The sequence below is a fragment of the Saccostrea cucullata genome, unplaced genomic scaffold (genome assembly GCF_032062105.1).
Source record: "Saccostrea cucullata isolate Sc308-1 unplaced genomic scaffold, CSIRO_AGI_Scuc_v1 ctg4383, whole genome shotgun sequence".
NCBI classification, from domain to species: domain Eukaryota; kingdom Metazoa; phylum Mollusca; class Bivalvia; order Ostreida; family Ostreidae; genus Saccostrea; species Saccostrea cuccullata.
Window position 1 is genome coordinate 34,109 of NW_026931396.1, and position 12,832 is coordinate 46,940.

Consider the following 12,832-nt stretch of genomic DNA (forward strand, 5'->3'; position numbering starts at 1 on the left):
ACCCACCCTTCTAAAAGTGCCCCCCTCGACCACCCCCCCCTTCCAGATTCGTGACGGTGCATGCTCTTATTTCCTTCAGTCCTTAAGCAGGGGACACGAATTGTCATTGGAAATTTGTTGGCATCGATCACGCTCATGATCAAAGACTAAGAGTTAAATATAACATATATATTACTTTTAGATAATTAGGTAGGTATTTCATATTATTTTTGATTATCATCGGTTCTCCCGATAAGACTTGATAAAATAAAGCTAATAATCACTTAATCACTCAAAACGAACGTGTCAAGTATATGCTAAAGAGAGAGAAACCTCTTCGTAGAATCAAGGGGCTCTTCAATCTTAATGAGTTTTCTTTTCAATTGTAAAGAAATGTCCCTATTCAGATAAGTCAGTCAGTGTGAAAGTTAACATAAAAATGTTGCAATAGTATATGTCGTGGGTTTTTTGCCATTATTTCAGGAAATTTGTTTGTCGATAATTGAAGGACCAATTGTTTTTGCCACGTCCTTAATTTACCATTTAAGGGAGCCGACTGAGGTATCCATCGCGAAATACTTCGGGCATCATAGTCAAATGAAAAGTATTTACACTTTTGATTCATTTATTTTTGAAAAATAAATGAAATTAAACAAATTTTAGAAATTGTAGGTTACAATATCTAATTACAATTTTATATAACTGATTTTTAAATCGATTTTTCAACTGATAGGTAGATTCGAATTCATTGTCTTAGTGTTAAGCTACTAAGCACAAATGTTACTTTTCTGTCCGTTTTACTGAAAAATAACCTCTTAATCTTTCGATTGTGTTCTCAGAATCATGGATATACGAAATCTACTGGTGTTTTTAGTCTTCATTGTGGCAGTTGAAAATCAAGGCATTCTCTCTGCAAGAGAACTGAGTGAGATGGTAAGAGCTCACGATACAGAAATCACGTTGCTGAAACGAAAGGTTGTAAAGCAACAGCATTTAATCGAGAGTTTGCAAAAACAAGTCGAAGCAGGGAGTGCAAAACAGAGTAAGTAATTGAGTCTTGAAGTAATTCTTAAATATTTAACTGTAATAGATATTTACTACCACTTCTTTCGTTTGTGTGAAATACTTTTTACAACATTTTTGAATTTTTTGGTAAAGAAAACTAATTTACTATTGGCTGTTTAATTGATGCATGTTAATTTCTTTATTAAAAAGTGTCTTTAAATTATTTAGAATTAATGAAACATAAACTCAAATACATATGAAGCTTCGTACTGAAGATTCCTAAATATACGCGTGGAATTAACTGTGGTGTAATTTAGCAAAAAGATGATTTTGGCTGATTTGAAGTGTTAAGCCGGTTATCCTCTCTACCGTAAATCATACGGAAGCGTGTTACATGTAGGGCGCATGTGTTTCTTTTGTTAGTTTTAAAAATTATCAATGTGTTTTATTAAAAAAAATATAAATTTGCTTAGACAAGTTACTGTAAACGTGCTACATTTAGCGGTGTTTTATTATTAGCGATTTTTGCGGTAGGCAGAGTCCACTAAATCAAGTACATCGCTAAATGCCTTGTATATCATACAGGTATATCTAGCACATTCATATTGCGCTAAATCATACCTACGCTAACTTGTTGAAAATTCAATTTTCGCCAAATATCATACACGCCAAATATATCACATTTACAGTATTAAATTGTTATAACAAATGAATTTTTATAACAAATTATCAATTTGTTATAACAAATTTGAATATTTTAAAACAAATTAGAACATGTAATTTGTTAGAATAAATTTTAAAAAATGTAAACAAAGCAGTGGTAATTCGCAAAATTTTGAAACGTAAAAGTTAATCAACATCGTTTTGACCCGAATTCGCTGAATAAAATCGACGTAAAATTTCCAGATTTACGGTATACTCGGCACTCAGGGCCATTGAGCAGTGAGGGTTCTTTATCGTGCCAGCGCCTAACGTGACACGGGACCTACGTTTTTAAGGTCATATCCGAAAGACCCGTGACTTTCATTTCTAGTGCCGAGCGCTTGGCGAAGGAACAGTCACTACCTTTGTTTACGTCTTAGGTATGACGCGGCGCCGCGAACGAGAATCGAACCCGGGCCTCCCTATCACGAAGCGAACGCTCTACCACTAGGCTACCGTGACCGGTCATCATTCATTTGAAGATACAATGCATCAAATTCTTTTGAAGATACAATGCATCAAATTCTTCGGTTGCTTTTCCTTAGGAGCTATACTTGAAATTTGTCCATCTGTGCCCCCCCCCCCAAGAATATCTTATTTAAGGCATGTTATTTTGAGAGATATTTTCCCACCTCTAAAATTTGAGTTAGATACCTTGAGTTATTAATAATAATTACACCAAACTAGAGGTACTGTGAGCAACAAGCTCACTAAATGATGCCGCCATCCTCCTGTATGATTATAATAACAAAGTCCCTGTTTTACTCTTGGAGACCCGAAAAAAGTGCCAGATCAAAAAGTAAAATAGAAAGTGTATAATGACATTATGTAATAAAGAATCTGTGAACGTATCATTAAATTTTATTAGCTTACCTGAGTCACCCACGTGACCTATTTTTATCCGTTTTCGTCCGTCGTCGTTCGTCATGTGTCGTCTATCGTGCGTCAACATTTGAACATTTTCAGCTTCTCTAAAACCACTGAACCAATTTCAGCCAAATTTGGTATACAGCATCTATGGGTAAAGAGTGACAAAACTGTGAATGTTATGATCCTCATCCCCCCGGGGTGTGAGGAGTTGGGTCAAAACCACTAAAATTAATGCAATCTTTAAAAATCATCTTTTTTTTACTCCTGGGCATCAAGCAGTCAAACTGTTGGCATGAATGTAATGAGCATTTAGTCCTCTACCAAAGTTGTGAAATTCATTGCCCCAAGGTCAGGGGTTCTAGTGCTAGGACGGGACTATATAGATAATGTAGTAAAAATGCATTATTTCTTTGAGAATCTTCTTCTCTGCTCCTCGGTATAACATAAACTAACTCAGTATACAGTTATGATCCAAAATTGTCAATTTGATGGCCCCATGGTCAGGGTCTTTGGTGTTAGGGTGGTACTCTACTGATTACTGGAGAATATAGTGAAATACATTAATTCTTTGAAAATCTTCTCTGCTCCTGGGTATTAAATAAACTAAGAACATAGTTATGATAAGCAAGATTGCAAAATAGTGAATTTCATGAAAGGGTGAAACCGTATTAATTCTTTGAAATTCTTCTCTGCTCCTAGCTATTTAATTAACTAACTAAGTTCATAGTTATGATGAGCAAGAGTGTCTCTTCCAAAATTGTGAATTTTATAGCTTTTTCAGGGCGGAGCTCTATTGATTATATAGTGAAAATACATTAAATCTTTGAGAATTTTTTTCTCTGCTCCAGGATATTTAGCAGATAAACTACCTATATAATTATAATGAGCAAGGATCCTTCTTCAAGAATTGTGAATTTCAAGGCCCTGGGTCAAGGGTTCCATAAGGAGGGGGGATCTCTTATCTACTGAAAGTGAATTAATTGTTGAAATTTGTTCCTTGGTATTAATAAAACATTTTGGATAAGCAAGAATGTCTTTTCAAAAATTGTGCTATATTTGGACTTAGCGTTAGGGGTTCATGTGTGTTAGGGGCACTACTGCTTATTACTGAATATTACTGATTAGTCGATTGCATTTTTCCCCTACTCTGCCTATGGGTATTAAGTAACCAAACTACCGGAAAGCAATTGCTAAGTGTATAGTTATGTTGAGCAATGGTGCCTCTTTCAAAATTGTGAATGCCATAGCATCTAGCTTAAAACATGAACCAAATTCAATCATTGGAAAGTTGTTGCAAGATGCTCAGGTGACCTATAAGGCCCAGGGACCTCTTGTGTACTGGTCTAGGAGGTAGGAGTTGCGGATAAGAGATGAGTGCCCACAATATTATAGAAAAAATGGCAGTGTCAATGTTTTGCTCTGGAAAACCAAAAATATGTTTCTGATCAAAAAGTAAAATAGAAGGTGCACAATGGCACTATATTACAAGGATTCTGTGAAGTTTCATTAAACATTCAGAGGTATGAGAGGAGTTGTGGATAAGATATAGGTACCCTAAAGCGTAACAGAGGGACGGACTGACGGGCATATCGATTACTATATACCCTCCCGCTTTCCAAATGTTTGGGGGAGGGTATAATAACATTAAGTCAAAACGACGACTTTGGGGAATGAGATTTATGAGTTAATGGTATAACATGGTTTACCAATAATTTGAATTATTTATAGTTCACCTGAGAAAAAGAAGCTTAAATGAAGTTTCTGTAGATTCTAAATTATTGATATCATTACCCTGAGAAAGCTGGGGGCAAAAACAGGGTATCAGGGTACTCGTTCAGAGTGTGGCAATAATAAAAAATCAATTTGGAATATCAAGAATTTTTTTTCCTAAACTGGAGTAGAAAAGATGAAACTTATACGTATGCCTTTTGACATACAGCACTTTCTAAATTAAATGTTCAATTCATAAGCACGAGGTTATGGTTTTGACACAATAGGGAATGATGTCAAATTCCATCAAGGTTTCTCCATACAAATCATTGCTCCCATATTACAAGATAATGGGCGGAATAAAAAATAAATTTTGATATTCGAATACTTGGAAATATTAAGTTTAATACATTTACAGTCAAGCCTGGTTAATCCCGAGCCTTGTTCACTTGAGAAATATGTACGGATAACTGACTTGTATCTTTGAAATTGGTAGATGTAAACAATGTAACACCCCCCCCCCCCCCAATAAAAAAAATATCTCGAAGGTGAAGCGTCCAGATATCTGAAGCTCGAAATTTGAGGCAAATATTTTTTTCATAGAAATTCGACTTGTGAATGGCAAATCTTCAAGAGAAGGAAGAGTGGAAGTCTTTAAAGATGGTGTCTGGGGTACAGTGTGTGACGATGGTTGGGGTTTCAACGATGCCAATGTGGTCTGTAAACAGCTATTCGGATTAGATGGGTAAATGTTCATTCTTATTTTAAAATTATATATCAATGTTTATGCCAAATATTTCATTATTTTTCATTTTGGTTGTCAAATACGTAACATAACATTTGAGGACAGATCGCTATTACAAATGAAAAAAAATATAAATAAAATTGAAAATAGAAATATTTTCCCCGTTTTTAATTAGCGAGGGATATTCAATTAATAATGTCCTAAGCTCTATGACATACAATATATAAATCATATGACATTAAGCTTGACTTTCTCTCATGATTGAATCTTTAATGAACTGAATACAGTTTATTTGACCATTTTTCATCACTTAATTTCATTGTGAGAAGTTGGAAAACAAGGGCTATTCGAGACACTGCATTAAAAATGAATGGTAAAAAATCAGTAAACAAGAGCGAAAGTAAACGCTTCATGAAAGCTGCTGTAAAACTCGTTTAGAATCCCAAAGAAATATTCCCTGAAATATGTGAAATTTACACCAACAAATCTCTGTTTCATAGACACATGAGCAGGTGGATTTAATTGAACATAAATGATATACTGGGCATCAAAAATGGGTACCGTCCTTGGCGACATATACTTACAACTGACAACGTAATGTTTGCGTAAATTCAACAAAAAATCACCGATGATGTTTGGATGAATAAAAGACACAATAGCAAAATTGATAAGAATCATTTTTTTGGTAGTTTACAATGTTTTAAAGAAGCATTTGACAGTAAAAAAGCTTTGTACTCAATGATCACCTTTAAAAAAAAACGAGTGAAAAAAACAGCGTTTTAGAATATCTAAACATTTTTTAAAATCAAAAATTGAAGTTATTCACGTTTTTCTGAACTTCTAAACGATAGAGAAAGTTGATTTCATTGCTTTAAACCCTCAAAACAAATTAACAATAAGATGCACTTGACAAAAATAGTCAAGGTCTGAAAAAAGCAAAGAATTTCAAAAGCACAAAAATAGTTTTATATGTCATTTTTTTTTTAAATATTAGTAATCTTGTTGTTCAAATTCCTATTCGGAGAAGCGGTTTAATTTCTGGCGAATACTAGAAAGCAAAGTTTTGCAAAAAAAATAGAAAGGTTTATAAGAGGATGGAACCAGAATCTGGAATCCACTACTTTAAATTTCGTCACGACAGCGTCTTAACCCACAGGCCATGAAGAGTAAAGTTGTTTTGGGGATAAACAGAAAGTTAATGATTTGTCAAACCAACAATATTCGCCAGATTTTTCACCCTTTCACTTGTTTCATTTTCTAAACCTGAAAAAGAAACACCTTTCAGAAAGAAGAAAGTCAATGAAATCATAGGATCTGCCACATTCCAGTATACTAAGGGCAATACACAAAAATGTGTTTTTAAACAATCAGACATTCGATGAAAATGTAACGGACATGTGTTTCAATTAAAAGAGAATATTCAAGTAAAATCATTAAGGCTAAATCCTTGAAATCCGCTTTTGTTGCTTTCCAAGCGCCGAGGACATTTTATTAAACAGCCCTCGTATATACTAAGTTGTGTGAATAACTATGATAAAAGTAAATGTTTATCAATATTGCTTTATAAAGTGATATCAAATTGTATAGATTTGAATATAAGGATGGAGGTAATTGAGTATATAATCAGAACAAAAATGACTCTTGGAACACTTACAAAATTACAATTAGATACCGGTATTCAAAATCTTTTATTGAAAACAAATTTGAGAGATCAGGACCCAATGTTAAAGTTAAAGTATTAATTGAAAAGTTTGGCTTGAATTTGGAAATTATAAACAACACACTGCATTGATGTTTAGGATATATAGAAATAATTCAGCCACTCTTAACATTTTTAGCTGTACAAATTCTTATGTTTTTTCTTACATTTTTGCAAATAATTTATAATATACATGTATACATTATTTGTACATTATGTTAAAGTAAAAAGAAGTAGAATTAATCAAAGTAGACTGAAAAAGAGTACTAGTATTAAAATCATTAGTACACACTACTTCCATTCTATACTTAGTAAAAGAAATGGCAGATTATCAAACATGCATGAGTTATAATTATATTAAATTATAGTGCATTATGGCTGATTATTACAATATCACGAGAAACACATTGATTTAACAACTAATGTTAATACATATAAATATTGTAAAATATAACATTTATAAACAGAATTACGTGTAGAAATGCAAGTATACATGCAATAATCATTTCAAAACAGAATTCCGTACAGTAACGCATACTTTGGACCTGGAACTGGTCTAGTACTTATGGCTAATGTGAGATGCAATGGTACAGAGAATTCCCTACTGGATTGCGGACATACAGATGAATTAAATCTTGGCTGCAGTCATAGTGAGGATGCAGGTGTTATGTGTATGAAAGGTATCGTCAAGAAATTGTTATCGTAAATGAAATAAAGATTAAGTAGCTGAAAAGCTCAAAATACGAATGATGATTGATTTTGCAATCATAAATGTAAAATCAAAAGAGTGATTTTACGTATGCTGCTTTATGTTCTTAAGCACCTATTGAACGCATTTCCATTTATTCTTTATTTTGTCTTGAATACTATGACCAGATTGACCTTAAAAGTAGAAACAAGTATTCTCGAATCTTGTAAATGCATTTGCTCACTCCTCCATGACACCTAATCCCACCTCTGATGTTTAAGAGGTCCGTGTTTGCCCTGCTCCTATTTTAATTGGTATTTGAACTTTTGAGCTTGAAAACAGTTCGTTATCTCCACAGGCTTACCTTTTCATTAATAGTTCTATAGATTGAATAAATAACCTAATGTAATAATCTATATACTACATGTAGTATGCCGGATTAGATCATCATAAAGGTGTGTACTCATTTTAATTTCTTATGGGAATAGAATTGGTTCTATACTCGGTGAATGAGATTTGGAAAAAAAGAAATTTGTCCTTTTTCTGTAAAAATTGAACTTTAATTATTTCCTTCGAATGTTTTTTTACGGGAGTCAATTTAGGATCTACCAAAAAGTATATTTGAATTGGATTTAACAAATATTCGAAATTGAATGTTATAACAAAATTTTCCTTAACTAATTTGAAAACTTGTTATAACGAATTAAATTTGATGAAATGAGTTCTTTAAGATATAAATTATAAGGAATTAAATTCGTTTCAAAAAAATTCAACAAATCGTTCTATCGAATTTATGTACATTTTACTACAGGCTGTAATTGTTGAATTTGATAATCAAAAATTATTTTAGAATGTTTTCACTTGCATTTAATATCTTATAGCAGATTTTGGACATTGTTTATACAAAATGTAGTCTATTATAACATTTTTTCATTCAAAAATTGTTATAACGAATTTAATACGTTATAAAAAAAATCGAGAAATTGTAAATGTGATACTTACAATTTTGTGATAGGTTGTAAAAGGATTTCCGTAGTTTTCCTATTTCTTACTGCTTTCATTCGTATCATATTTGCAGCACCCCCTGTTCGACTTTCCAAACAAAAAGACTTTCAAGGAAGAGTAGAAGTTTATAAAAACAACAGATGGGGGACAATATGTGACAGGAACTGGGACTATAAGGACGCTAGCGTCATTTGTAGATCTCTAGGTTATAGCGAGTAAGTTGAAATACCTTAAAATTTAATTTTTGTCTAAATGTAATGGAGAACCCCTCTCATCTTGCAATGAAAGATAACTGATAACCTTTATCAAAGGAAAAAAATATTAAATATCAATTAATTTTTTTTCTGATCAAATTAGCACTAATTTTGCTTTTCTAACCTTTCACCTATTGAAAAATTGATATAGAAAACAAAAGGAATGAAATGCACATATCTCTTTCTCTCACTTTCAAAAAAAATCTGAAAGAGGGAGAAAAATAATACAAGGAGGAATTAACATGCTTCTTTATTGATTATAATAGCGAAAATTAAAAGATTTAAAAATGATACTAATAATAATCTAGCATACAAGAAGCATCTGATGCTCTACATTTCACAGAGGTAGGTAATTTGGAGATATTTACCAAAGAAGTCAACAGCTGTCCAAGACCTTACATTAATTGATGTGATATTAATTGTAATTGTAATTGATATTCAAATGAAATGTAGTTCAACCCTTAATTACGAAAAAAATTAACAAAAATGTTAACAGATAATAAGAACTTCTCTTTTATCCTCTAAATCATAATTGCCAACATTCTCCCCATACAGTCCATTTGTAAATGACCACAACTTACTTTTTAAAAAAATAACTCAAATTTCTTCCAAAACTCAGTATTATAATTTAAGTATTTTTGCCATTAAATGTGGTAGTTGAAGTGAATAGTTTAAGCTCACCTCCGCTAAAAGCTTAAGTCAGCTTTTCTGATCACAGAATGTCCGTCGCGCATTCGTATAGCTGTCCGTCCGTCTGTAAACTTTTTACATTTTCAACTTCTTCTCAAGAACTACTTGGACAATTTTAACCAAACTTGATACCAAACATTTTTGGGTAAAGGGAAATTTAAATTATTAAAAAACAAGGGCCTAGTCCTTTTTCAGGGGGGGGTATAAAAAAGAAAATACGAAAGAGGGTTAGTTCATTAAAAAATCTTCCTCTCAAAAAATACTGGATCAGAAAAGCTGAAACTTATGTAAAACCATTCTTGGGTAGGGCAGATTCTAAATTATTCAAATCATAACCCCCGGGGGTAGGGCGGGGCCACAAAAGGAAATCTAAGTTTCACATAGAAATATTTAGGAAAAAGTTCAAAAATCTTCTCAAGTACTACTGGATCAGAAAAGCTGAAACTTATGTGGAATCATCCTTGGGTAGTGTAGATTCTAAATTGTTCGAATCATGGCACCCGGGGGTAAGGCGAGACCACATTAGGGAATCCAAGATTTACATAGAAATATATATAGAAAAACTTTTAAAATCTTCTTTTCAAGATCCACTGGACCAGAAAAGCTGAAACGTCTGTGGAATCATCGTGGGGTAGTGTAAAATTTAAATTGTTTAAATCATGACCCCTGGGGGTAGGGCGGGACCGCAATTGGGAATCCAAGTTAAATATAGAAATATATAGGAAAAAATCTTCTCAAGAATCACTTGGCCAGGAAAGCTGAAACCTATTTGGAAGCATTTTTGGGTAGTGTGGATTCTAAATTATTTTAATCATGATCCTTACAGATTGGGCAAGCTCAAAATATGTTTTACAAAGAGGGAAATCTTGTAAATAATCGAATGGCCAAAGTTACTCAGCTGAGCAATATGGCCCATGGGCCTCTCGTTAGAAATTCTTATAAAAATATTAAATATCTTTTATTTCATTTACCATTGCATTTTCTTAAAAATGCAAACAAAATGCCATCCTTAGATTCATGTGCTAGGTATTTTACGAGCATTTGATAATCATACGAACTTTGAAAGATATATATTCTTCAAACAGTTTGGAGTTATTTTTCATACCTACTAGTTATCAAATTATCATTAAATAATATCAAGACACATTCCAATTGGTGAAAATTCAATATCTTAATTAATTTCTTAAAATATCATTATTAATGTATTGAAGAATGCCCAAACTGGAAACTGCTTATAACTATCATGGTATATTGATGCTCATTGTAGTAAACTGTTGTTTTCTAGAATAAATATTTGGCAGAATACATTCAAAATGTAACTTTAAAAACAAATACATAAACGTAACTATATCTATGTAATTGTACAATTTTTTGCAAATGATTTTTGTAAATGGAAAAATAATACCGTATTACTAATCATTTATATTTTACAAACTTTAAAGTTTATCAATAATGATAATCAATCAATGCAATCTTCCTCATGAAATATTTTTATTAGACAAGGACTAGTTGTTTCCAAAGCCGTATTTGGACGAGGAACAGGCAGAATTCATTTAAATGACGTTCAATGTAGTGGAAAGGAAACTGGACTTTCTAACTGTACATACTCAGAAACAAATAGTTGCAGTCATTCTGAAGATGCTGCTGCTATATGTATTCTACCAAGTCGTGAGTAAATTCTTTTTATATATTAAGAGCATTGAAAAGACTTTTAAAAAACGTATCAGATGTGACGATTTTTAAAGATTTTTTTTTCTTTCAAATCATACAATAGAATCCATCCGATTGCGCAACGGAAAGTCTGCAAACGAAGGCTTTATAGAGGTATCGGTCAATGGTGTTTGGGGAGGTGTGTGTGATACAGACTGGGATGATCAAAATGCTAAAGTTGCTTGTCGATCTCTAGGATACTCTGGGTAAATATCTATTAAATAAGTCAAACAGAGCCAAGATCACTGTTATAAGCTCAGTAGATAAGACTTGATTGATGATATTTTTGATCAGTTTACACATGTTTTTATTTGATTGTCAGAGGCGCATAAAAAAGTTACACATCTGTATAAAGGATCAATTTATTAAAAGAGATAATGATATTTTTAAGGTTGTTTCGGAAATATTCAAATGAAAACAGTTCAACGTGAACTAAAAAAGAACTAAAAGAGCATATTGGATAATAAATAATTTTTTTTCGACAAAAGAAGAACAATGAAATAGTTGTTGTTTCAATGTTTTCAAAACTTGTGTTTCATGTTATGAATTTGAAGCGTTATAAACATGCACTTTTAGAGGTGTGGCTATCACTTCATCCGTGTTTGGAAAGGGAAATACGAAAATATGGTTGGACGGCATTAATTGTAATGGACATGAAAATTCCTTGTTAGAGTGCACTCAATTAGTAGTAGGATCCAGCAACTGTAGTGATAGTAGAAATGCTGCAGTCGTCTGTTATAACACAGGAAAGGGTAGGTGACGATGCATATTTTAATCAATACATTTTTTGGTCACCTGAGTAAACTCAGGTTACCTATTGCTAACTGTTTTCGTCCGTCGTCGTGCGTTGTGAGTTAACATTTGAACATTTTCAGCTTCTTCTCTGCAACCACTGATCCAATTTCAACCAAATTTGACATAAAGCATCTATGAGAATGGGGAACAAAAATTGTGAATTTCATGATCCCCGACCCCTCCCCCGGGGCCTGAGGGGTGGGGCCAAACCACTTAAATTAATGCAACCTTTAAAAATTTTCTTCTGTACTCCTGGACATCAAGCAGTCAAACTGTTTGCATGATTGTAATAAGCATTGAGTCCTCTACCAAAATTGTGAAATTCATGGCCCTGGGGTCAGGGACTCTAGTGCTAGGGCGGGGCTAAATGTGTATATAGTGAAAATGCATTATTTCTTTGAAAATCTTCTTCTCTGCTCCTGGGTATTAAATAAACTAACTAAGTACATAGTTATGATGAGCAAGAGTGCCTCTATCAAAATTGTGAATTTTATGGCCCCATGCGCAGCACTGTTAAGGCCTTCTATAAAGAAATCAATGGAATATAGATGTGCAAAAAACGGGACTTTTTAAAAACTTAATTTATTTTTATAAGGCCGTTTTATTGATACATAACTTCAGTACTAATTAAAATAACATATTATACCCGACTCTGTACTAAACTAAGTTTGGTCCCATCAATGGACAGTCACGTGATAAATGCATAGTATGTGTACTAAATGGAGGTCATAAACAAATTTCAGTATCGCAAGGGCTTACTCTACTTCAAATTAAAAATCTCAGTTACCATTTGTTTCTGCATACTTCTTTATATAGAATTCGCATTTTATTGATAAAAATTTTAAGTAAATATGCCCATGTCGAAATATGTATGACCTTCACCAAGTATTTTATGTCCGTATTAAGTCACGCTCTCGATTTAAAAAAAGCAGCAGCACCTTTCATGTTAAGGAAACCTGATCTTTTACTTATAATAAAAA

General features: G+C 32.8%; 1 protein-coding gene across 1 annotated transcript; it reads left to right on the plus strand.

Moving 5' to 3' along the window:
- Positions 1-822: 822 nt before the first annotated feature.
- On the plus strand, positions 823-11,809 carry LOC134232513 (neurotrypsin-like; the record flags this gene model as incomplete). Its single annotated transcript, XM_062714491.1, has 7 exons — positions 823-1,021; positions 4,870-5,011; positions 7,227-7,390; positions 8,477-8,618; positions 10,846-11,015; positions 11,122-11,263; positions 11,634-11,809. Coding segments are annotated over exons 1-7 (1,135 nt in total), but the record flags the coding sequence as incomplete, so codon positions are not given.
- Between the last annotated feature and the right edge of the window lie 1,023 nt (positions 11,810-12,832).